At 45.0% G+C, this 27999-nt stretch overlaps 1 protein-coding gene across 1 annotated transcript; it reads left to right on the top strand.

The window, feature by feature from the left end:
• The first annotated feature begins 80 nt into the window (after window positions 1-80).
• Window positions 81-27998, top strand: TRMT10B (tRNA methyltransferase 10B). The gene is made up of 9 exons (XM_040417276.1): window positions 81-183; window positions 2219-2443; window positions 6413-6527; window positions 9859-9986; window positions 21415-21567; window positions 22419-22497; window positions 23244-23311; window positions 24728-24851; window positions 27800-27998. Exons 1-9 carry the CDS (start codon window positions 133-135, stop codon window positions 27928-27930), a joined length of 1074 nt encoding a protein of 357 aa, XP_040273210.1. The 5' UTR covers window positions 81-132; the 3' UTR covers window positions 27931-27998.
• Window position 27999: the final 1 nt, after the last annotated feature.

Consider the following 27999-nt stretch of genomic DNA (forward strand, 5'->3'; position numbering starts at 1 on the left):
AAAGCCTCTTCCGCCGACTATATATAGCCGAGTGGCGGCCTTGTCACACGTGACTGTAACGTCACGTCTCTCTGGGCTTTCTCCGTGATCCCGCCTACTCAATGATGCCTGGCACTTGATGTGCGCTGAGTGATGACGTCACGTAAAGCGAGCAGCGCGTGTCCCAGCAGGATGAAGTCAATGGTGAGTAGTGACGTCCTTCATAAGCTCCGCTCACATAGGAACAGCTGAGCGGTCTGCTGCGGCTTTCTACAGTGGGCCTGAACTGCACATCTGAATACAGTCTGACGAGATACGTGCCAATAAAAAGGAAAATGACCCGGGGCATGCGCAGTAGACCTTGATTAGGGCTTTTGGTGCATATGAATGGAATGTCCGCAGCGCTCCAGTATGAATGGTGTGAACTCTAAGTAGTCTGTATTCACCCGGAATGTATCCCAGGAACTATCTCTATCTCATATCTATCTATCTATCTATCTATCTATCTATCTATCTATCTATCTATCTATCTATCTATCTATATCTCCTATCTATCTCATATCTATCTATCTCTTATCTACTATCTATCTATTATCTATCTATCTGTCTATTATCTATATATCTATCTATCTCTTATCTATCTATCTCATATCTATCTATCTATCTATCTATCTATCTATCTATCTATCTATCAATCTATCATGCCGACATCATCACTGAGGTCAAGGACTGACTACATCAGTCACATGCCGTAGTCTCTTGTCCCAGTGGCAGCCAGTCACAGGCTGTACATCCACACGACTGCTGCCGCCAGGCACTGGGCACAGTGGTCTCATGGTTTACATGCTGACATCATCACTGAGGTCAGGGACTGACTACATCGGTCACATGCCGTAGTCTCTTGTCCCAGTGGCAGCCAGTCACAGGCCGTACACCCACACGACTGCTGCCGCCAGGCACTGGGCTCAGTGGTCCCATGGTGTACATGCCGACATCTTCACTGAGGTCAGGGACTGACTGCAGCGGACACATGCCTGTACTGCAATGAAAGCATGGAGGACCGCCAGAGCTGTTGGCAAACATTTCTGAATGCTGGAAAGCCCCTTTTAGGCTCCATTCACACGTCCGCAAATGGGTCCGCATCCGTTTCGCAATTTTGCGGAACGGGTGCGGACCCATTCATTTTCTATGGGGACGGAATGGATGCGGACAGCACACAGTGTGCTGTCCTCATCCGCATTTGCGGAGCGCGGCCCCGATCTTCAGGTCCGCAGCTCCGCAAAAAATAGAACATGTCCTATTATTGTCCGCAGCTTGCGGACAAGAATAGGCATTTCTATAGGGGTGCCGGGCGGGTGTGTTGCGGATCCGCAATTTGCGGGTCTGCAACACACCACGGATGTGTGAATGGAGCCTAATGGTGATGAAACGTTTACACATTACTGCTACCTCTCAGTATGTCATGTGAGCTGGGTGACCACCCTACACATTCAGTTCTGATAAGGACGTAGATGTCTTTAGCTCGTATTGGGGACAGATTTCTCTGACTGACCCATTGATGTCATGTGTGGTAGAGCCTGATGCAAGACCGAGATTTCTTTATTAGGGCTGTGTTCACATCTGCCTAGATGTTGCAGTTCTTCTAGTCTGTTCTAGGTACAGAAAAAGCGATCTGGTATATGACGGAAATGAAGGACTCCTGATGGACCCTATTATGGTCAGGCTTCCCTAAGGAATCCTGGCACTTTACAGGACAAAGTAGTCCAGTCTGCGGCATGATTTTTTTCTTCTGCTTTTGTATCTGACTGTGATGGAGGTTCCTGACAAAGCCTTACATGGGGGTCACAGGGCTGAGCTTTACTCTGGTATTGTAGAATGACAACCACCCTGATCATTCATGGCGATGGAGTAGTAGTATTCACACTGCTAAAGGGTTTGTCTTAGACAACCCCTGGCCATATGCCCTGTTAGGTATACGGCAGTCATAAAGGGCACTTCCCTGCTTAGGGCACCCCTTCTATGAACCTCCCCCGCTCCTGTAGACCTGTCCAATCCCTGCATTACATGGACGGCCATTCATTTACAGCTGCTCTTCAGGGGATGGAGAAGATAGAGACCGCCTTCCATTCATGAGGCAACTTGTTGTGTGTCCATATTTTAAGAAAATTGCACAAAGTTCCCCTCTGATAACGGACATAATCTTGCGTTACACATAACTAATGCATTGTCATGTTTCTAGACCAGTCATGAAGAAGGCGACATGATGAAGTCTGCTGAAAACAAGATCTGCTGTGAGACAGTAACTAACATGGGAGAAGCTGGAGAGGTTCCTGATGGAGCAGGCAGCAGAACCGAGGCACCTGGAGAAGTCAGCTCTTTAATAGATCACCTCACTTTAATACATATAGATGTGGAAAGTAATGATCCTGGGTTACACTCTCAGGAGAACCAAGCTTCTTGTTCGGTGAGTGTGCTGGCATTGGGTTATGACCGTTTCCACCAGCTGCATGGCGCACAGTTGTATAGATCAGGGCTGCTCGTTGGGAGATTTTTCTGACAAAGGGCTGGGCGATTAATCAAATTAAGGGCTCATTCACATGACCGTATGGTCGCCATACCCGTGCTGCATACTACAAGCAGCGGGTCTGCAATACACAGGCACCGGCCGTGTGCACTCCGTGCTGCGGATGCAGAGCCATTGACTGGAATGGGTCTGCTATCGCAAAATACGGCAAAAGATAGGACATGTCCTATCTTTTGCGGAGCAGAGGCACTGTTGGAAGCCCACAGAAACACTCGGGTCCTTGCCTCCGCACCGCAAAAGATAGGACATGTGCTATCTTTTGCCGTTTATTTATGGATCATGGACCCATTCAAGTCAATGGGCTAGAACCCTTGTCCTATTCACCTTAATAGAGCTGTATTAGGTTGAATAGGATTTTACACTGTCCCTGCTGTCCTGGGCTTTGTGCACACAGCAGCAGGGAGCTTACCATGGCAGCCATGGATGGCTTTAGTAGTGTCCTGGCTGCAATGGTAACCGATCAGAGTTCTGCTATTTCACTGCTGGGGCTCTGATTGGATGCTGCCACTACCACCAATGAAAATGATTAGGTGGGGGGCCCTGTGGCCACTGCACCACCAATGAATATAATACTGAGGAGGATGGGGGGGCCTGTGACCACTGTGCCACCAATGAATATAATTAACCCCTAAATACAAACATACGTGGCGGGCGCCGGCTGTATCACACAGCCGACAGCCGGCCTCGATGACAGGGAATGGCAATCCCGCAGAACTACGTCAATTAACCACTCAGGTCTAGGCTATTTTCACACTAGCGATTTGACTTTCCGTTTCTGAGATCCGTTCAGGGCTGTCACAAGCGGTCCAAAACGGATCAGTTTTGCCCTAATGCATTCTGAATGGAAAAGGATCCGCTCAGAATGCATCAGTTTGCCTCTGTTCAGTCACCATTCGGCTCTGGAGGCGGACACCAAAACGCTACCTGCAGCGTTTTGCTGTCCGCCTGATGAAGTGGAGTCAAAAGGATCCGTCCTGGCACACAATGTAAGTCAATGGGGACGGATCCGTTTTCTCTGGCACAATAGAAAACGGATCCGTCCCCCATTGACTTTCAGTGGTGTTCAAGACGTCATGGATATAGAAGACGTAATACAACCGGATCCGTTCATGCGGTTGTATTATGGTAACGGAAGCGTTTTTGCAGATCCATGACTGATCGCAAAAAACGCTAGTGTGAAAGTAGCCCTAGGGTACTTTCACACTAGCGTTTTTCTTGTCCGGCACTGAGTTCCGTCAAAAGGGCTCTATACCGGAGAATAACTGATCAGGTATATCCCCATGCATTCTGAATGGAGAGTAATCCGTTCAGGATGCAACAGGATGTCTTCAGTTCAGTCTTTTTGACTGATCAGGCAAAAGATAAAACCAGGCATGCCGGATCCAGCATTTTTTCCCATAGGAATGTATTAGTGCCGGCATGCGCAGACTGAAAAAAAAGGTGAAAAAAAATCAATGCCGAATCCGTATTGCCGGATGACACTGGAAAGACGGATCCGGCATTTCAATGCATTTTTTTTGACTGATCAGGCATTTTTAAGACTGCTTTTTTACTGCTTGCCGGATCACTCTGCCGCAAGTGTGAAAGTAGCCTTAATTGACAGGGTTCGGCGGGATCCCACCCTCCTCAGTATTATATTCATTGCCAGCAGCAGGTTCACAGACCCTCCCCTTAATCTTTTCATTGGTGGCAGTGGCGGTCACGTCACAGTGGGAGGGAGGGACTCCTTCGTTTTCCACTGTGCCAGCTGATGAGAACATGGTGCGTGCCGAGGGCCGCGTGCGCCATGTTCTCTAAAAGATACTAGGCTGCACAGTAGTACAGCCTAGTACCGGAAAACCGCAAATCCTGGTATCGTATCGATTGGGTATCGAATGTTTGATACGCAGTGCAACCCTAGTCGACAGTATAAAGTAAGACTATGGGCACTTTTGGGGGCAATTTTTTTTATCATGGCATTTACCCATTTGTGCTAAAAAAAAAATTATTAAAACATTTTCAATAGTTTTTTTTATCTTCAGCTTTTTTTTAAGTGCGTCTGCAGACTGTTGGTTTCTGCTTCAAAGTGAATATGTCAGAGAGCTGCTCTGTAGTCCTTATCTATACTTACCTAACAGCTCATAAACATTCATTATAGCTTAATTCTCATCAGTTTGATAGGAATTTAGCTTTAAAGGGATTCTGTCACCAGTTTTTTACCCCCCCATTTAAAAATATTGTTATGTTCATGGAGCTCTAGCGATTCCTAATGTGGTCTTATAACCGAAATCTGTGGGCTGATTTTGTCTAAAAAACGTTATAACTAACCTGTCATTCATCTCACAAAGGTGCCCAAGGGGATGCTCATGTCTTCCAGATGCCGCCCGCACCCGCTGCCGTTCGTGCCCAGCTCCTCCTTTGCTGTCATCAGCGCCGCCTCAGAATCCTTTGCTACGCCTCCGGCTCTCCCTCACTCCCCCCTCCTTCTTCTCTAACATCCCGCGCGTGCGCACAGGCCTGTGCCTGATGCGCCCGTGCGGACTTCTCCGTTCGGCTTCATGGAGCGAAGTGCGCATGCGCCGGCACTTCGCTCAACCTCCCGATGACCTGAACACTGGCGCCAGCCTGTCAGAGGCCTGTGCGCACGCGCGGGATGTTAGAGAAGAAGGAGGGGGGAGTGAGGGAGAGCCGGAGGCGTAGCAAAGGATTCTTAGCGCTGATGACAGCAAAGGAGGAGCTGGGCACGAACGGCGGCGGGTGCGGGCGGCATCTGGAAGACATGAGCATCCCCTTGGGCACCTTTGTGAGATGAATGACAGGTTAGTTATAAAGTTTTTTAGACAAAATCAGCCCACAGATTTCGGTTATAAGACCACATTAGGAATCGCTAGAGCTCCATGAACATAACCATATTTTTAAATGGGGGGGTAAAAAACTGGTGACCGAATCCCTTTAAGGGGCTGTCCAGTTTTATGATATTGATGACCTGTCCTCATCAATTCCCAGCACCTCCACTGATCAGTTATTTGAAGGGACCTCAGCACTTGTGTGAGTGCTGCATCCTTGTCACCACATGTCGATTGTAGGGACACTGCAGTATGAATTACAGCTGTTCATCCTGTTCCCTTGAATAGGAGAGGTAGCATCAATTACACTGCCGCTACAGGCTAGATGGCCTGCTGAAAAACACTGAAGAGGATTCAACGCTCACAGGAGTGGTGCAAGCCCTTCAAACATCTGATGGGTGGGCATGCCGTGAATCAGGCATTGGTCATCCTGATCATTGGTCATCACTATCCCGTGGATAGGTAATCAATATAATGAAATTGGAATATCCCTTTAAATGAGAGTTTATAAGCTGTCAGGAGTTCAGAGAGAAGGGCTATAGATAGAATTGTCTTATCATCTCCCTGACAGATCCACAGTAAAGCAGCAGTCTGCAGATGCATTGAAACTGAAAGTGTAGAGGAAAAACTGTTTAATAAAAAAAAATTTGAAAAAGACAAAACAAATTTTAGCCCAACATCAGTAGAATGCAGTGAAAAGAATTACCCCCAAAGATGTCCATAGCCTTTTTAAAGGTGTTGTCCAGGATTGCCTTTTTTTCTTAAATACCACTTCCTCCCCGCCGGAGCTTTGAAGGGAAGCATACTCACCTGCTGCCCGATGCCCGGTTCTGGCTCCTTTGGTCCCTTCCGGTTGTCTTCACTGTTCTTCGGTCATTACGGGTAAGCTTCCAGCATGGACAGGGGTCAATAAAAGAGTGGCTGCCATATATAGTTCTGTCCTAATATTGGTTGCAAGGGCCACAAACGTAGTATATACTGCAGTTACACATAGTAATGTACATTTTTTGCAAATTCTCCTCAGAGGAATGTAATGAGAAAACAGAAACACTGGGAAAAAATCATTGCAGCGAAAAAAAGTAAAAGAAGACAGGAAAAAGAGAGAAGAAAAGCCAGGCAGTGTGAGGATGCCAATGCAGGTGATATGCCACATCTGAGATCTTCATCTTATGGAAGATCTTAGGCTCATCATTCCTTTACTTACAATCAGTGGTGTACCCCAATGGTCTGTTCTGGGCCCTGTTATTTGTTTCTAGGTGACATAGGAGAAGGTTTGGTAGCCAAGGTTTGCCTGTTTCGGATGACTTAAAAGTGTGTAATAGGGTTGATCGTCCTAAAGGCATATAAAAATGGTCAAAACCATGGAACATCAGTGTTTTCAGACATGAAATAATGCACTTGGAGAGAAGGAATCCTCTGTCTAAGGCCTGATGTACATGGATGCGAATAGCACTCGGATGCCATCCGTACGCTGTCCACATTTTTTGCGACCCCATAGAAATGAATGGGTCCGTGTGCAATCCTCAAAAAATTTGGATCTGACATGGGCCAAAAATACGGTTGTGTGCATGAGACCTAATTATCGTTAGCACTTCAGAAGAAAAGGATCTAGCGGTCCTGATATCCGACAGCTTCAAAATGAGTGCCCAGTGTGGGCAGGCTGCTGGGAAAGCTAGAAGGATTCTTAACTCAATAACTAGAGATAACCAGTAGGAAGAGAGAGCTCATGATCCTGCTGTATAGAATGTAAAGAAGAGGACCGGCACTCGCAAATGGAATTTTCACTGCTGTGGTTTATTCAGTCACTCTTAAAGACATAGTGACGCGTTTCAGCACATAGAAGGTGCTTTCATCAGACCATACAACACACTACTATCATTGTGTCTTATATACATTCAAAAGGTAAAGGGACTGACGTCATGAGATGTAAGGCTCCTCCCACATGGAGGCCGATACAGGTTCAGTTGTGTGCATACCATAGACCATGGGAATCAATGTAAAGCGGTGGAAAAATTCAAGTCCGCTGAAAATCAAACATAAATCAAAGTATAAGCATTATGCATATTATGCAAACATGATCAAGCATTAGATAAAGCCAGAAATATTGTAATCCCTGTTGAGGCCGTTTTTCCAACAGTGTCGCGGGACCGCGATGGGATCGAACGTCGCGCCGCCCTATGCAAATAGCTACATGTCATCATTTGAAAGCGAATTTGTCTATTCTAATCCTTTATTCTTGAAACATTGTACATTTTGGCGTAGATTTATTGATGACGTGTTTTGCGTGTGGCGAGGCGACGTTCGATCCCTCACGGAGTTCAATTTCTACCTTAACTCCATTTGGAGTGAACTACAGTTCACCATGCACTTTGATCATCGGAAAATATCTTTTTTGGATACGTGGGTAATACGCAGTGATGATGGCACGGTGTGTACCGATCTATTCACTAAAGAAACGGATCGCAATAGTTTGCTTACCTTCGCAAGTAGTCATCCCCCAGCAATTAAAAAAAGTATCCCCTTTTCACAGTACCAACGTGTAAAAAGGATCGTCACGGATCCTGACACCTGTCAAACAAGGATGAAAGAGATGACCAATAAATTTCTCAATAGAGGCTATCCCAGACATCTACTAGAAACCCAAAAGAAAAAACTCGATCAACCGCAGGAAGAGAAAACAAATAAACCACCCCGCATCCCATTAGTGGTGAAATATCACCCATGGACACAGAAGATCAGAGGCATTATTAATAAACACTGGCACGTAGTCTCGAGGTCATACCCCCAGATAGAGGCATTCCAGACTCCGCCCATGATGTGCTTCAAAAGATCAGATAATATCCGGGATAAAATTATTCGAGCCGACATAGGCACCATTAAACCCAGTCTGCGACAGACCACACTGACCACTCCACGTCAGGGCACATTCCCATGCCTGAACTGTAACAACTGCTCCAGTGTCATTAAAGGCGCCTATCTTACACATCCCCATTCCGGTGAACAGATCCCAATTAAGGGCATGTTCACATGTGACAGCAAACACGTCATATACATCCTCAAATGTCCCTGTGGTTTGCTCTATGTGGGTGAAACCTCTATGCGCATCAAAGACAGATTAAGCAAACACAAGTCCACTATTCGCACCGAGAATTTACTGCTTCCTTTACCGCACCATTTTCATGAGAAAAGACATGCAATATCCCAACTGCGATTTCAAGTGATCGAAAATGTACCATTACCCCGCCGCGGTGGCGATAGGAATAAAATGCTCCTAAAGAGAGAGGCGTACTGGATCCACCGACTTCAAACGGTGGAACCAAGAGGCCTCAACAGGGATTACAATATTTCTGGCTTTATCTAATGCTTGATCATGTTTGCATAATATGCATAATGCTTATACTTTGATTTATGTTTGATTTTCAGCGGACTTGAATTTTTCCACCGCTTTACATTGATTCCCATGGTCTATGGTATGCACACAACTGAACCTGTATCGGCCTCCATGTGGGAGGAGCCTTACATCTCATGACGTCAGTCCCTTTACCTTTTGAATGTATATAAGACACAATGATAGTAGTGTGTTGTATGGTCTGATGAAAGCACCTTCTATGTGCTGAAACGCGTCACTATGTCTTTAAGAGTGACTGAATAAACCACAGCAGTGAAAATTCCATTTGCGAGTGCCGGTCCTCTTCTTTACATTGTTTGCTGGGACGCCGACCTCTTGACACGTGCACCGCAGCCATCACAAGGCAGTGCCGACCCTTATCTTCAATATCCTGCTGTATAGAGTCTTAGTGAGACAACATCTGGAATACTGTGTCCAGTTCTGGAGACCCCACCTACAAAAATACATTGATAAAATGGAACGGGTGCAGAAACGGTTACAAAAAGTATAAAACTTAAGACCATCCACCATATTTTTTTTCACCATATGCAGCCCACTGAAAAGGTGTTTGAACTGGAATACCCCTTTTACCCCCTTCCCAACATTTACTGTACATGTACGGCAGATGTCAGGACTTTAAATATGGCGCCTGCTCCGGAGCCAAGCGAGCGGCATAGTTGCTGGGTTTCTGCTGTTTCACACAACAGACATCCGGGGCTTATATCGGAGGTGTCTTTCCCATGAAGTGCTGCGCTCCTGGGGCCAAAAAAGGCATTCATTCTTTGTGCTGGCCTCGGTCCCTCGGAAGGATCTGAGGCTACCACAGCAGTAGCTCCTAACTAGAACATAAGGAAACTCCCATAGACTGCAATGTTACTTCTTCTGACCCACACAATAAAGTTATTGTGTAATTCATGCCGCATGGTTAAAAAATACACCTCATCCCACAAAAAAAAATAAGAATCCCCCATACAGAGGATTGTGGCCTTCATATTGCAGAAACAAAGTAATCACCATGTCGTTAAGGACTAAAGTAGGTGGAGCCTAAGGGGTTAACTGTCTTCTGATCCTTTGTGTTCCAGGTACTGACTGCCATCAGCACAGCAAAAAGTTTCTAAAAGCTTTAACCAAAGAACGTCTCTTAGGAGCAAAAGATGCTGGCCCTAGGCTTTGCATTGACTTGAGTATGACCGACCACATGAGCAAGAAGGTAACACCAGTTCATCTCCTTATATGCCTGTATTTTAAATTTTCCATGTCTATATCTATATGAAAACGAAAAACCTAAAGTCCTGCAGTATTCGCCCTGGCCACTAAGCCTAATATCCGGCTGTTCTCTTTTGTGCTGCGCCTGCAGACATGAGGCGTTATGAGAAGTCAGGGCCAGGCGTGATGAGGTTCACAATGCAGCAGGGAGAGCGGAGCCTCGAGGAGTAACGTCAACGCCCCCGTTGCCCCCAGAGGCTCATTTGCATATATTAAGGTTCTTTATTCACCAAATTGCAGCCACATATCACGATGGGACCAAGACAGGTCAATTCTGCTGACCAGCACACGGGTGAGCCTGTTCTAATGCTGTGAAGCTGGTGACCGAAGCCATTTAATAAGCCTTGATCAGATTTTATTTGCCTGTGCAGTGAGCTCAATGATCGCTCTTCAGTTTTTGTGAAATATGAATTGTCTTCATGCCTTATGCATGACATTGAACTATTTCACACGACCGCCCCTGGATGGCGTAGACTTTAGGTTCTGGAGTATGAACTGCCAGAGAAGCGCCCAATTTATTAACCCCTTAGTGACCAGCCTGTTTTGGGCCTTACTGACCAAGCGTTTTTCTTCCTTTTTTCGTTACGTTCCAAGAGCTATAACTTTTTTATTTTTCCGTCCATATAGCTTTTTGAGGGCTTGTTTTTTGCGGGACAAGTAGTAGTTTTTAATGGCGCAATTTTGGGGTATACATAACTTTCTGATTAACTTTTTCTGGGAGGGAGATGGGAAAAACAGCAATACTGCCACTGCATTTTTACATTATAAATTTTACAGCATTCATTTTCCGGTATAAATAACATAATACCTTTATTCTCTGGGTCAGTACGATTACAGTGATACCAAATACATATATATTTTTTTTTTACATTTTACTACTTTTTTGCAATAAAAACCCTTTTTTTTACTTTTTTATTTTTCTTTCTATGGAGTTGTGTGAGGGCTTAATTTTTGTGGGACGACTTGTCTTTTTCATTGGTATCATTTTGGAGTAAATGGCGCTTTTCCCTACGCCTCCACAACGGCAGTAAACATGGAGATTATCCCGCCTTCTCAGGGACAGGAAACAGCTTTGTGGATCAGCCCATATAAGGCCCCCTCCCTCTTACCTCTCCAGTTGTTTTCCTGTCCCTCAGAAGGTCAGGACTTGCCGGATGGATCAGTCACGCGCCCAGCCTTTTCGGTTTGTTATCCCGGCTCTGGCCGGAGGGCTGAGGCAGGGGATAGGGTCGCGGAACTCTGCAAGAAGTTCCTCCTTCCCTGTGGTTTAAGTCCAGCGTTGCTGGCCACCCCGGGCTTTTGGACCCGCGTCCAGTGCGGACCGGCCCTGTTTCTGCGAGCCGGGGGAGCGTTCCTGGGCCTGGGAGCGCTCCCCACACATTTCCCCTATGCGCGCGCGCCGGCAGTTGAATTCTATGTGACGTCGGAGGCCGGCGCGTGACGCGAGGGGGGGCGGAGCATAATGTCGTCATCGTTGGGAACCAGGAAGTAAAGGAGCGCGGCTGCCGGCGTTCCATGCAGCTCCTGCGCTCTTCTCCTGAGAATGTCCCAGCAAGCTGACGATTCGCCCAGGCGGCCCACAGATTCCTCCAGGCCCTCTAGCCCGGTAAGCCTCCTCCCATTACTAAATAACAGGGTGCCTTATCCTGTATGGGGGTCTCCTTGGTGGTGGTTCTTTACCCTTCTCTTTAGAGACTAAGGATAAAACTTTCCTCTCCAATTTTGTGTCTCTCAGGGTAAAGAATCCTCAAAAAAGGATCCACCTTTGAAGAAAAAATGCGTAATGTGCAAGAAATCGCTGTCTGGTACATACAAGAAATCATTGTGCCAAAAGTGTTGTGACAAGGTTGTGTCAGAAGAGACCCCATCTTTAATTGAGAGTCTGAAAACCATAATCAGAGAAGAAGTGGGTGCAGCTGTAGAAGCTAAGTTATCTACATTGTCTCCCAGACCATCTACCTCAGGAGCCATAGTCCCTAATGTGCAGGACTCTGACCTGGATGAAGGTGAAATTTCCTCTGGGTCTGACTCTGATATTTCAGATCAAGCAGGCGGTAAACCTCTCTGTTCAGTTGAGGAAACGAATTCCCTACTGAAAACCATTAGGGCTACAATAAGCCTGGAAGAGCCCAGAGAACCCCTTTTCAGTTCAGGACCAATTGTTTGCTGGATTAGGGGACAAGAAAAAACGAGTCTTTCCCGTCCACCCTAACATCCGAGCTTTAATACACTCAGAATGGAGAGACCCTGAGAAAAAACAATCCGCCTCTAAGTGGTTAAAGAGAAAATACCCTTTCGCGGAAGAAGATTCTGTGGCCTGGGATAAGACCCCTAAAGTAGATGCCCCAGTAGCAAGAATCTCCAAAAAAACTGCCCTTCCATTTGAAGACCTCGGCCTTCTTAAAGATCCGATGGACAAAAGATGTGAAAACCTCCTTAAAAAGATGTGGGAATCCTCTACGGCCACTCTAAGACCAGGGATCTCTGCAACTTATACGGCGAGAACCCTGGGCCTTTGGTTGGGACAGTTGGAGGAACATCTAGAGTCAGGCACTCCACGAGATCAAATCCTAGCTTCTATACCTATGCTAAAACAGGCCGCTAATTTTATGGCAGACGCGTCAGCAGACATAGTGAAGCTTTCAGCCAGATCTGCTCCCCTCTCTAACTCTGCTAGAAGAGCAGTATGGTTACGCACCTGGTCCGGTGACACAGCCTCCAAGAACAAGCTGTGCACTCTGCCATGTGAGGGAGATAGGGTGTTCGGTACGGCCTTGGACGACATTCTAGAGAAAGCTTCAGATAGAAAAAAGGGCTTTCCTACAGAATCAAAATTTTTTCAACAAAGGCGGTCCTTTCGGTCTCAGAACCGGGGTAGGCCGGACCAAAAAAGAAGGGACACTAGACCAGCCTGGCAGTCCAATAGGGGTAAAGGCAGAGGGTTCCTGTTTAACCCTGACAAATCGGCCCACACCTCTACTCAATGACGCCAAAAGCGTAGTGGGAGGAAGGCTGTCCCAATTCTATCCTGCCTGGGTAAATATCCAGGCCTCTCCATGGGTTCTGTCAGTCATAAAAAACGGGTACAGTCTAGAGTTAAAAACCTGCCCACCAGACAGATATATGGAGAACCCTCGTCCGGGGGAGATAAGCCAACAAGGATGGGGAGCCCACATGGAAGGGAAACTAGCTCAAGGCCAGTGGAGTCTTGTTCTGAAAAAAGCCTCCTCCAACAAGAGAGAATTGTCCGCGGTTTGGGAAGCCCTGAAAACATTTACACCCTCCCTCCTGCAGAGGAATGTAAAGATCTTGTCGGGCAACTCTACAACAGTGGAGTACCTGAAAAAACAGGGCGGCACAAGAAGCCTATCGCTAGCCCTGGTGGTGAGAAAAATCTTCAGTTGGGCAGAAAAGAATATTCAGTCCCTTTCAGCAGCCCATGTGAGAGGAAAAGAGAGTCAGGTGGCGGATTTCCTCAGCCGGGACCAGCTAAACGCAGGAGAGTGGATGCTAAACCCTCAGGTATTCAAGCAGATCTGTTCCAGGTGGGGAACGCCGAAGATCGACCTGTTCGCCAGAAGAAAAAACAAACAGGTTCCGAATTTCTACTCTCTGGCAGTAGAAGATCAACCCTTAAAGGTGGATGCGCTCTCGGTACCCTGGCCACCAGTCCTGTTATATACAGTCCCACCATTCTCCCTCATACAGCGGGTCATAGCAAAGATTTTGGAAGAAAGAGTACGAATCATTCTGATCACTCCATTTTGGCCCCGCAGATCATGGTTTCCGATCCTGAAGATTCTAGCAGGAGAAGAATTCTGGATCCTCCCTCCTCGCCCAGACCTTCTACTTCAGGGTCCGGTTTCTCATCCTCAAGTCACCCAACTCCGTCTGACGGCCTGGAGGCTGAAAGAAACATCCTGAGGAAAAAAGGTTTCTCCGGGAAAGTGATCTCCACCTTACTTCTTAGTAGGAAACCGGTCACCTCGAAAATATATCTAAGGGCCTGGAAATCCTTTCTGCTCTTCGGGAAGGATAAATACGACCCGTCAGGAGAACCTCAGATGTCCCTCATACTGGACTTTCTCCAAGCAGGGTTGGATAAAGGCCTCGCAGCAAAGAACGAAAAAGAGAGACTTCTTCATAACCTGGACGTCAGGAGATGTGTCCTCCAATACCTGGAAGCCACTAAGGAGATTAGGAAGACTAATCAACTTCTAATTCAATACCTGGGCATGTTGAAGGGAAAAGCGGCCAGCAAGACTTCAATATCAAGATGGATCAAGTCCTGTATCTATCTAGCCTACCAGACAGAAGGTGTTCCTCCTCCACCGTTTCTCAAAGCTCACTCTACCAGGGCCCTAGCCACATCCTGGGCCGAGGGTGCTTCAGCTTCCTTAGAGGACATTTGCCGTGCAGCCACATGGTCCAATCCATGTACTTTTTTTAGACATTACAGATTAGATGTTTCTGCAAATAGGGATTTAGCCTTTGGGCGGAGGGTCCTATCTGCAGTTGTCCCACCCTAGGCTGTTATCCTATGTTACTTCCTCCATGTTTACTGCCGTTGTGAAAGCGTAGGGAAAAGACTTACATTACTCTTACCGGTAATCGTTTTTTCCCTTTAGCCTCCACAACGGCAGGAGGAATTCCCCCCCCAAAAAAAAAAAAAAAAAACTACTATATATAGATATACATTATTTAATACGTATAAATACTTATGTGTATATTCTATTGATGAAATATATGTTCTTCTAAGTTAGAGCAGACTGGCTCTGATATTTGTTACTTTTGATCTTTATTAAACCTTCCTTGCATTTATCTCTGAGTACTAGGTTACTAACTGGAGAGGTAAGAGGGAGGGGGCCTTATATGGGCTGATCCACAAAGCTGTTTCCTGTCCCTGAGAAGGCGGGATAATCTCCATGTTTACTGCCGTTGTGGAGGCTAAAGGGAAAAAACGATTACCGGTAAGAGTAATGTAAGTCTTTTTGATCGCTTTTTTTTTACAGCGTTCACCATAGGGGATAATTTTCATGATATTTATGTAGTCCGAGTTGTTACGGACGCGGCAATACCAAACATATGGGTAAGATTATTTTTTTTGCTATTTTTTTCATTGAAAAGCGTATTTTCAATCGAAAAAAAAGCGTAATTTTTTTTCTAATGTGATTTTTTTATTGAATATATGCTTTTTTTTTTTTTTTTTTTTTAAACACTTAATAGTCCCACAAGGGGACTATAACAGACAGCTTTTTGATTGCTTTTAAAATGCAATGCACTATCCCTATAGTGCATTGCATTTTAATGGCAATGCCATTCTAACATTGACCAGAAGGCTGTGCCAGAGAGGGAAATAACTGAAGGCTGGTCTGGGGCCTACATCAGACCCCAGGCAGCCTTCACACACAGCGGCACCCCGTGATCGCATTTGCGGGGTGCCGATGGGAGACAGAGGAAGTCCGCTCCCTCTGTCAGCACTTTACATGCGGCGGGCGCCATTGCCCGCGGCATGTAAAGTGTTAAACAGCCTGGATCAGCATTCCTGCCTGTCTGGGCTGTAAGAGCAAGGCTGCCACTTTCATGTGAGAGCCGGGTCCCCGCTGCATGTGGACCCATGCAGCGCTTAGACTGAGCCGCCATAACAAAGCAGCAGCCCAGCCTAAGTCCCATTAGTGACCGCCGTAAAAACACGTATGGGTGGTCACTAAGGGGTTAAGAGGTGTCTGCCTCTTAATAAATTTGGCGCATCTCACTCCAATTCAGAGGGATCAAGACTGGCGTATGGGAGCACCAGTCTTAATAAATGTCACTCAGTATGTTTTCAAGAAATTACTAATTTGTAAGGCTGACACTGTGGCCCAGATTTACTAACCCTGAAGATGGCGTAAACTTAGACAGACTGTCTAGAGCAGAGATGCTCAACCTACGGCCCTCCAGCTGTTGTAAAACTACAACTCCCACCATGCACTTCTGTAGGCTGATAGCTGTAGGCTGTCCAGGAATTATGGGAGTTGTAGTTTTCCAACAGCTGGAGGGCCACAGGTTGAGCATGCCTGGTCTAGAGTGTAGAAACCCTAGATGTGCCAAATTGCACCATTTAGACAGATTTTTGGCACTCGCACATTAGTAAATTTTGGCCATTTTTTTTTTTTTTACATGTCTTTTTGCTTCTAAACAAAACAATCTCTAATATTTATAGAATAAAACACTATTCAAAGACCATAAATATCACACAAACGGGGCCCATGTGCAAAGTACAAAATCACATACAGTTATGTATAGGGGTAAGCAGCCAGTAGATAGGATTTAACTGATAACCTGCCTTGGAGGCAAGAGACCTAAGGGCAGTGGATTGCCGTCCCTCCCTGTGAACCTAGAACACCCCATACAGGAACCTTGCCAGAATGCACTTTGTTAACCACCTCCGGACCGCCTAACGCAGGATCGCGTTCCGGAGGTGGCAGCCCTGCGCACAGTCACGCATATACGCGTCATCTCGCGAGACGCGAGACTTCCTGTGAACGCGCGCACACAGGCGCGCGCGCTCACAGGAACGGAAGGTAAGAGAGTTGATCTCCAGCCTGCCAGCGGCGATCGTTCGCTGGCAGGCTGGAGATGTGGTTTTTTTTAACCCCTAACAGGTATATTAGACGCTGTTTTGATAACAGCGTCTAATATACCTGCTACCTGGTCCTCTGGTGGTCCCCTTTGTTTGGATTGACCACCAGAGGACACAGGTAGCTCAGTAAAGTAGCACCAAGCACCACTACACTACACTACACCCCCCCCCCCCCGTCACTTATTAACCCCTTATTAGCCCCTGATCACCCCTGATCACCCCATATAGACTCCCTGATCACCCCCTGTCATTGATTACCCCCCTGTCATTGATCAACCCCCTGTAAAGCTCCATTCAGACGTCCGCATGATTTTTACGGATCCACTGATAGATGGATCGGATCCGCAAAACGCATCCGGACGTCTGAATGAAGCCTTACAGGGGCGTGATCAATGACTGTGGTGATCACCCCATATAGACTCCCTGATCACCCCCCTGTAAAGCTCCATTCAGATGTCCGCATGATTTTTACGGATGCACTGATACATGGATCGGATCCGCAAAACGCATCCGGTCGTCTGAATGAAGCCTTACAGGGGCATGATCAATGACTGTGGTGATCACCCCCCTGTCATTGATTACCCCCCTGTAAAGCTCCATTCAGACGTCCGCATGATTTTTACGGATGCACTGATAGATGGATCGGATCCGCAAAACGCATCCGGACGTCTGAATGAAGCCTTACAGGGGCATGATCAATGACTGTGGTGATCACCCCATATAGACTCCCTGATTACCCCCCTGTCATTGATTACCCCCCTGTCATTGATTACCCCCTGTAAAGCTCCATTCAGATGTCCGCATGATTTTCACGGATGCACTGATAGATGGATCGGATCCGCAAAACGCATCCGGACGTCTGAATGAAGCCTTACACGGGCGTGATCAATGACTGTGGTGATCACCCCATATAGACTCCCTGATCACCCCCCTGTAAAGCTCCATTCAGATGTCCGCATGATTTTTACGGATGCACTGATACATGGATCGGATCCGCAAAACGCATCCGGTCGTCTGAATGAAGCCTTACAGGGGCATGATCAATGACTGTGGTTATCACCCCATATAGACTCCCTGATCACCCCTCTGTCATTGATCAACCCCCCTGTCATTGATCAACCCCCCTGTCATTGATCACCCCCCTGTCATTGATCACCCCCCTGTCATTGATCACCCCTCTGTAAGGCTCCATTCAGATATTTTTTTGGCCCAAGTTAGCGGAATTTTTTTTTTTTTTCTTACAAAGTCTCATATTCCACTAACTTGTGTCAAAAAATAAAATCTCACATGAACTCACCATACCCCTCACGGAATCCAAATGCGTAAAATTTTTTAGACATTTATATTCCAGACTTCTTCTCACGCTTTAGGGCCCCTAGAATGCCAGGGCAGTATAAATACCCCACATGTGACCCCATTTCGGAAAGAAGACACCCCCAGGTATTCCGTGAGGGGCATATTGAGTCCATGAAAGATTGAAATTTTTGTCCCAAGTTAGCGGAACGGGAGACTTTGTGAGAAAAAAATTAAAAATATCAATTTCCGCTAACTTGTGCCAAAAAAAAAAAATTTCTATGAACTCGCCATGCCCCTCATTGAATACCTTGGGGTGTCTTCTTTCCAAAATGGGGTCACATGTGGGGTATTTATACTGCCCTGGCATTCTAGGGGCCCCAAAGCGTGAGAAGAAGTCTGGTATCCAAATGTCTAAAAATGCCCTCCTAAAAGGAATTTGGGCACCTTTGCGCATCTAGGCTGCAAAAAAGTGTCACACATCTGGTATCGCCGTACTCAGGAGAAGTTGGGGAATGTGTTTTGGGGTGTCATTTTACATATACCCATGCTGGGTGAGAGAAATATCTTGGTCAAATGCCAACTTTGTATAAAAAAAATGGGAAAAGTTGTCTTTTGCCAAGATATTTCTCTCACCCAGCATGGGTATATGTAAAATGACACCCCAAAACACATTCCCCAACTTCTCCTGAATACGGCGATACCACATGTGTGACACTTTTTTGCAGCCTAGGTGGGCAAAGGGGCCCATATTCCAAAGAGCACCTTTAGGATTTCACAGGTCATTTACCTACTTACCACACATTAGGGCCCCTGGAAAATGCCAGGGCAGTATAACTACCCCACAAGTGACCCCATTTTGGAAAGAAGACACCCCAAGGTATTCCGTGAGGGGCATGGCGAGTTCCTAGAATTTTTTATTTTTTGTCACAAGTTAGTGGAAAATGATGATTTTTTTTTTTTTTTTTTTTTTCATACAAAGTCTCATATTCCACTAACTTGTGACAAAAAATAAAAAGTTCCATGAACTCACTATGCCCATCAGCGAATACCTTGGGGTCTCTTCTTTCCAAAATGGGGTCACTTGTGGGGTAGTTATACTGCCCTGGCATTCTAGGGGCCCAAATGTGTGGTAAGGAGTTTGAAATCAAATTCTGTAAAAAATGACCTGTGAAATCCGAAAGGTGCTCTTTTGAATATGGGCCCCTTTGCCCACCTAGGCTGCAAAAAAGTGTCACACATCTGGTATCTCCGTACTCAGGAGAAGTTGGGGAATGTGTTTTGGGGTGTCATTTTACATATACCCATGCTGGGTGAGAGAAATATCTTGGCAAAAGACAACTTTTCCCATTTTTTTATACAAAGTTGGCATTTGACCAAGATATTTATCTCACCCAGCATGGGTATATGTAAAAAGACACCCCAAAACACATTCCTCAACTTCTCCTGAATACAGAGATACCAGATGTGTGACACTTTTTTGCAGCCTAGGTGGGCAAAGGGGCCCACATTCCAAAGAGCACCTTTCGGATTTCACAGGTCATTTACCTACTTACCACACATTTGGGCCCCTAGAATGCCAGGGCAGTATAACTACCCCACAAGTGACCCCATTTTGGAAAGAAGAGACCCCAAGGTATTCGCTGATGGGCATAGTGAGTTCATGGAAGTTTTTATTTTTTGTCACAAGTTAGTGGAATATGAGACTTTGTATGAAAAAAAAAAAAAAAAAAAAAAATCATCATTTTCCACTAACTTGTGACAAAAAATAAAAAATTCTAGGAACTCGCCATGCCCCTCACGGAATACCTTGGGGTGTCTTCTTTCCAAAATGGGGTCACTTGTGGGGTAGTTATACTGCCCTGGTATTCTAGGGGCCCAAATGTGTGGTAAGGAGTTTGAAATCAAATTCAGGAAAAAATGAGGAGTGAAATCCGAAAGGTGCTCTTTGGAATATGGGCCCCTTTGCCCACCTAGGCTGCAAAAAAGTGTCACACATCTGGTATCCCCGTACTCAGGAGAAGTTGAGGAATGTGTTTTGGGGTGTCTTTTTACATATACCCATGCTGGGTGAGATAAATATCTTGGTCAAATGACAACTTTGTATAAAAAAATGGGAAAAGTTGTCTTTTGCCAAGATATTTCTCTCACCCAGCATGGGTATATATAAAATGACACCCCAAAACACATTCCCCCACCTTCTCCTGAGTACGGAGATACCAGATGTGTGACACTTTTTTGCAGCCTAGGTGGGCAAAGGGGCCCATATTCCAAAGAGCACCTTTCGGATTTCACAGGTCATTTTTTACAGAATTTGATTTCAAACTCCTTACCACACATTTGGGCCCCTAGAATGCCAGGGCAGTATAACTACCCCACAAGTGACCCCATTTTGGAAAGAAGAGACCCCAAGGTATTCGCTGATGGGCATAGTGAGTTCCTAGAACTTTTTATTTTTTGTCACAAGTTAGTGGAATATGAGACTTTGTAAGAAAAAAAAAAAAAAAAAAAAAAATCATCATTTTCCGCTAACTTGTGACAAAAAATAAAAAGTTCTATGAACTCACTATGCCCATCAGCGAATACCTTAGGGTGTGTACTTTCAGAAATGGGGTCATTTGTGGGGTGTTTGTACTGTCTGGGCATTGTAGAACCTCAGGAAACATGACAGGTGCTCAGAAAGTCAGAGCTGCTTCAAAAAGCGGAAATTCACATTTTTGTACCATAGTTTGTAAACGCTATAACTTTTACCCAAACCATTTTTTTTTTACCCAAACATTTTTTTTTTATCAAAGACATGTAGAACTATAAATTTAGAGCAAAATTTCTATATGGATGTCGTTTTTTTTGCTAAATTTTACAACTGAAAGTGAAAAATGTCATTTTTTTGCAAAAAAATCGTTAAATTTCGATTAATAACAAAAAAAGTAAAAATGTCAGCAGCAATGAAATACCACCAAATGAAAGCTCTATTAGTGAGAAGAAAAGGAGGTAAAATTCATTTGGGTGGTAAGTTGCATGACCGAGCAATAAACGGTGAAAGTAGTGTAGGTCAGAAGTGTAAAAAGTGGCCTGGTCTTTCAGGGTGTTTAAGCACTGGGGGCTGAGGTGGTTAAATCCCCTACTCTGCCAACACATTTCCCTCAATTACAGTATGCATCTAGCCCTGTACATGTAGATCATGTCTGCAAGCACTGAGCTTGATAGTGAGCACACAAATGCATTCAGGAGACTGTTGAGCAACATGCACACCAACTAGACATGACCCTGCTAGACCTCCAGGTGTTCTACACACCAGGTCATCCACTTCTCCATTACACAAGGCTGGTGGACTTTACTATTAACGTGTCACCAGCACTTCCCTTTATATTAGGCATGGACCTATTGCTATTTAGTGTCATTTTGGGGGGAAATGTATTTTTTTTTAATGCTTATGTGTTGCTCGTTGGTGTTCTAGGAGATGTGCCGCCTTGCTGCTCAAATCAGAAGACTTTATGGTTCCAACAAGAAAGCTGCAAAACCATTTTGGCTGTACCTGACAGGTTTTGTAGAAAACAGTCTGTTATATGATGAATGTGTGAGAATGAATGATGGATTTGTCCATTATCTGGTAAGTTCTTCTCCTTGAATTATAACAGTTTTAGATCAGCATTTAAGGGCTTGTCCCAAGATTAAAGTGTATCCGCTATCCAGAGTACAGTGGTCCCTCAAGATACAATGGCCTCAGGATACAATATTTCCAACATACAATGGTCTTTTCTGACCCATCGTAAGTGCAAGCCAGACTCAACATACAATGTTTCAGACTGAGATCCAACCAATCAAGACCATTTCTCTGGTAAAATAGCTACAGTATATCAGTTGCTAGTTAGCAGCTATTCCTGACTGTTATATGTAAGGACTTATATTACCTGTCTTAGTTATCTGCTTATTTTTCTTTAATCTTCATTTTCTCTTATCTTGGATGACATTTTGGGGCTTTGGAACGGATTACTCAACTTACAATGGTTTCGACATACAATGGTCGTCCTGGAACCAATTAATATTGTATCTTGAGAGACCACTGTATCGTATTCAGCTATCTCCATCAGTCCCAAAGAAATGAATGGAGCAGCAGTGCACATGCTTAACTTTACTTAAACAGGGGACACGGGACCCCCACCAATAAAACACTTATCCCCTATCCTGGGGATAGGTGAAAAATGTGAAACCTTGGGACAATCCCTTTTAAGTTTACTAGAAGTCACCTTGGAGTTCTGTGAGCTATATAACTTTCTGCTTCATGTTTTATATATATAGTCCTTATTACTATCTAAAGGTCTCCTACTATATAATAATAGGGGGGCATATTACAGGCTTGACCACTAAAATATCTGCTGTTTTTATTGGTTGATTTTCAAAGACTTGGGGTTAAGGGTCTTTTATAAAACTGTAAAATGTTGTCTTTTTTTCTGTTTTCAGGTTGAAACTACAGAAGCCAGCTTTCTTGATCTGTTTCCACTGGAGACAATAGTTTATCTCACTCCAGACTCTGACCATGGTAAGTAGATTGACTTTGATGTATTGTAGCAGGATCAGCTATTGTGGTTTCAGATTCCTATAGTAAATGTGAACCAGGGGTGGACTGGCCATTGGCCCTAGATGGAAATTTTTCTGGTGGGCCAATGCTCATGGGGCCACCGGTGCCCTCCTTACGGCCAGGTACATAATGGTCTGATGCTCTCAGCATTAATAACTGTTAGGAGCCACAGGTACTTATGCACCTGGCCGGCAGCCGCAGGTGCCCTCCTTAATTCAACTGTATCCCCGTCCTCAGGTGGTGATACAGTTGAATACTGCATTGGGTTGGCAGTGTTTTGTGCTGCAATTTTGGTATTTGCTTCTGCTGGGGTAGTAGTTAGTGCTGTGCTACGGTATTGCTTGCCCTGCCTTCTATGAATTTGGACCCGCCTACGACATGGGGCCACTTTTTATTTTTCCAGGGCCACTTTAGGTTCCCACGCCCCTGATGTGCACACAGGAATGGACAGGCATGAGCTCTGCAGACTCCAGTATTTGGTGTCTCTGGCCTCAGTGGACATCATGTTAATGCATTACCTTTGAAAAGATTTATCGCGTGTCATTAATATTCTACAACTGCACTTTTGTAACAGAAGTCTCTCTTTTCTTATAATTATTATAATTTGTAATGTTTCTGGTCACTTAATTTATATTTCCTTTATGGTTTTATTTTCAAATATTCCCCAAAAAATTGAAAATAAGTCTAATCCTATTTTTTTCTTTAAGTCCTGGAAGACATTGATCCTACAAAAGTGTATATTCTTGGAGGACTTGTGGATGAAAGTGTCCAGAAGGTGTGTTAACTAAAGAAATATTTCAGCAGTTTATGGTGTTACTGTGTGAACTGAATCAGAACGGGTGAGAAATGTACATTTTAGGGATCGACCGATATTGATTTTTTAGGGCCGATACCGATAATTTGTGAACTTTCAGGCCGATAGCCGATAATTTATACCGATATTCTGGGAATTTTCATTTTTGAAGAAAAATAAAAATTCCTACACAAATCTGCTGAAAATTAATGTTTATTGTTACGTATAGTTTTTAATTTTTTTCGTAAATCTTTCTTTTTCATTTATACTTAATATTTTTATTTTATTTTTACTAACTTTTAGCCCCCTTAGGGTCTAGAACCCTTGTCCTATTCCCCCTGATAGATCTCTATCAGGGTGAATAGGAGCTCACACGGTCCCTGCTGCTCTGTGCTCTGTGCACACAGCAGCATGGAGCTGAACATGGCAGCCAGGGCTTCAATAGCGTCCTGGCTGCCATGGTAACCAATCGGAGCCCCAGGATTACACTGCTGGGGCTCCGATCGGAGGAGCAGGGGAGAGGGGATCCTGTGGCCACTGCCACCAATGATTAATACTGGGGGGGCTTGGGTGGGGGAGCACTGCGCCACCAATGTTTTTAATACTGGGGTGGGGGGGGCGCACTGCGCCACCAATGTTTAATATTGGGGGGGCGCACTGCGCCACCAATGATTAATACTGGGGGGCTCAAGTTAATTCATATACAGGAGGCGGGAGCTGGCTGCAGAATCACATAGCCGGCTCCCGACCTCTATGAGCGGTAGCTGCGATCCGCGGCACCTGAGGGGTTAACTACCGCAGATCGCAGCTATTGCTCATAGAGGTCGGGAGTCGGCTATGTGATTCTGCAGCCAGCTCCCGCCTCCTGTTCAATTTGAATGAATGAGAGATTTCTCTTCATTGGTGGCGCAGTGGTCATAGCCCCTCCCCTTCTCTTGCCCTCCTTCCTCCCATTGGCGGCAGCGGCATCACAGGCGGAGGGAGACACTGCTTCCTTCTCCCCTGTGCTGCTGAGGGAACACAGAGAGCGCTGTCAGCAGCGCGATCCGGGTTACCCATACGTTATCGGTATATCGGCAAAATAGATGCCGATACCGATACCGGTCAAAATACTGAATATCGGCCGATAATATCGGTAAAACCAATAATCGGTCGATCCCTAGTACATTTACATGCAGCAGTCATCCCCAAGCGACTGCAATAACTTCCATAGAGAAACATGGTTTGCTTGAGGACTTTTCTGCAATTTTCAGTGGAACATCATTGGATCCAGTCTATACATTGTACTTAGGGGTCACTGATGCCTGCAGTGACCATGGCAATACAGAAGGAGTAACATAAATGAGCAGTGTTCTTAGTGCATTTTATAACAAAATATAACTTTTTTTTTATTTTTAGAAAGTAACATATCAAAAAGCTAAACACAATGGCCTGCAAACTGCACGACTGCCAATACAGGAATACATGGTTAAGAAGGTTAATGTGAAGAACTTCCACTCCGAGATACTGGCTATCAATCAAGGCGAGTTACAAAAGTTTTTATATTCGCCCAGAAAGTGAAGTAAAGACGTTTGTAGCTTTCCGCTTGTATGTGTACTGGTGCAGATCATCCTAAGATTTCGGCAGGAGCTGAACACCAAAGGCACCTTTTTTTTCACCTAAATGTCTCGACAATGTAGTTGTACCATGTACAGGTATTTCAAGGTATTTTTCCATTCATCATTTAAAAAAAATGGCAACAGCTTCTGCAGATTGGAAGAAAGTAAATCTGTTCATTCCTTTCAGAGATTTCATCCTACTTCTTCCTTCGCCTACCAGGGGGAACGGTGACCGAGGGGAGGCCTTCATCATTGTGGGTCTTATTAAGACTCTGTCATAGTGAGACAACAGGGACGATAGCTTGCTGGGGTGTATCATATCATCTGAACTGATGCGGAACACACCTGTTGGTCTCAAGGGATTCTGATCCAGACACCATAACCAATGTCTGTCTTTGACTAGCCTGGAATGGTGCTATAAAGCATGTATTTTGGCCCAAATACAACTATGTGCGGAGCGACCATCTGATTTTGTCTGTGTGACCTGGCTATATGCCAGTACTTATCTTGTTGCACTAACATTGTATAGACTAACAGTGTTTTACTGAACCTCCTGATGATCCCATAGCACTGTCTAGGGGGAAACGCATCGAGGTAAACCAGGCGTATGACTATAAAGTCAACCCTGACTATCTATATGTTTTGTATATGTCTGTACTATGTGTTTTGTTTTTCTTTCATCCAGCTAATTAGTGTACTAACGGTACTTCATTATCCTCACCTCATACCTGGGGCACTCTAGAACAATCCCTGCAGTTCCCCTCTAGGGACAGTAGTCTAGGTACGCAGACAGGGGGCCTCCACCATCAGGAGCCTTCCCTGGGCTGAGGTCATAGGATAGGGGTAGACATAGGGATAATTATTCCCGTACCCCAGGTTACTATCTAGTGCTGGATGTAATTATCGGTCACATATCCTGTATGTATTTTTTGTGTTATGTATAGTGGATCCCATGGGATCCTTTTAGGGGTTCTTTTCTATGCTGGAACAGTGATATATATTCTATAAACCCCATGATATCTATATATATTGATTTTGCTAAAACTTAGTACTTCTTCTTTAACCCTTAGGATACTGGAGGTTATTTTCATTTTTGCGTTTTTATTTTTCTTCCCTCTCTTCCTTAAAGGGACACTGACAGGCCAAAACAGCATATATAGTTAGATATATCACATTACAGGTCTTATACAGTCTTTTAAAAGCATATAACTATCCCCCCTGTCCACCTTATAAAGAGCGAAATATAAAGTTTTATAACCTGCATCTGCGGTCAGCAATCTGCCCAAGGGGCGGCGTTTCATGTGAAAATGCGCCCAGCCAGCCGCTCCCAACTGCCGTTCTTAAGCCCCGCCCAGCTCATCATTATTCACTTCGCTGGGCGGCGGCTAGAACTCTCCCCAGTCCCGATCCTGCGCAATTCAATCCTCCGGGCCGTGCCGTCGGACGCACTATAATTTAACCCCTTATATGATGTGAGTGAGCAGTGCTCTGAAGCGCTGCTCTGAACAGTGCATGGCTGAGGCTGCAGCTGCCTCGAAGACGCAGGCTGGTGTGTGTACGCAGGCGCAATCTAACGGCACGGCGGGGCGCAGGCGCAGAAGATTGGGCATGAACGATGCCCGGAGGATTGAATTGCGCAGGCGCAGGATCGGGACTGGGGAGAGTTCTAGCCGCCGCCCAGCGAAGTGAATAATGATGAGCTGGGCGGGGCTTAAGAACGGCAGTTGGGAAGGCTGGCTGGGCGCATTTTCACATGAAACGCCGCCCCTTGGGCAGATTGCTGACCGCAGATGCAGGTTATAAAACTTTATATTTCGCTCTTTATAAGGTGGACAGGGGGGATAGTTATATGCTTTTAAAAGACTGTATAAGACCTGTAATGTGATATATCTAACTATATATGCTGTTTTGGCCTGTCAGTGTCCCTTTAAGCCATAACTTTTTTATATTTCCGTTCACATAGCTGTATGACGTCGTATTTTTTTGCGGGACAAGTTGTACTTTCTAATGCCACCATTTAATATGGCATACAATGTAGTGGAAAGCGAGGGAAAAAAATTCCAAATGTGGCAGAATTGGAAAAAAAAAAAAAAAAATCCTCCACCGTTTTACGTGTTTTGTTCCCTTTGTGGCAAAACTGACCTGTGCCCCTCATTCTCTGGGTTAGTATGACTACAACAATACCACATATGTATAGGTTTTTTATGTCTAAATAGTGTAAAAATAAATGTAAACTTTTTTTTATAGTTAAATCTACTGAGCTGTGTGGGGGGCACATTTTTTGCGGGACAATCTGTAGTTTTTATTGATATCATTTTGGAGTGTGTGTGACTTTTTGATCAAATAGTGGGTCCGCAATATACGGGCATCGGCCGTGTGTGCATCGTATCACACGTCTGCAATCCGGGAGATACTGTGCGGAACGGAGGGACGGATCGAAAGCCCTAAGTAGCGCTTCCGTGGGTTTTTCTGTCAGTGCCTCCGCACCGCAAAAAAGTAGTGCATGCACTACATTTTTTTTAGAATGCCGACCCCATTCAAGTGAATGGGTCCTGCGTCCACATACGGTGGCCCTATGGTGTGCATGAGCCCTTAGTAACAGAAACCCACAGGACTAGACATCATAGATTTCCTATAAGGCCACATTCACATGAACAGAGTACCCTTCTATTGTTCAGCTGCACTGTACTTGGATCTCTGTAGGGTTCCTATGCAAGGGCCGAGTATTGCACCCTTCATATGGACTCCTTAGTGTTCGTGTGAAAATGGCCTTGATCAATGCACAATATTTTTGCCAATACATATTCATTGTTTTTGTGCAGGATGTTTTTATGTCCCAGTGTTCCTTAAAATACGTTATTCTGTTTTACAGTGTTCGATATTTTACGCACCTACAGTGAAACACAGAGCTGGCCGGAAGCGCTGAAAGCTGGAGTGTCACCAGGAAAAGGTTTTGTCCTCCCAGGAGAAATCATACCGAAAAAGGAATCCTCTTTTACTTAGTTTTACATCTACTTATTATAAATTATTGTGAAGGGAAAAAAAATTAACAGGAAAAGGATTTTCAAAAAA

Source organism: Bufo bufo, chromosome 2 (assembly GCF_905171765.1).
Source record: "Bufo bufo chromosome 2, aBufBuf1.1, whole genome shotgun sequence".
Classification (NCBI taxonomy): domain Eukaryota; kingdom Metazoa; phylum Chordata; class Amphibia; order Anura; family Bufonidae; genus Bufo; species Bufo bufo.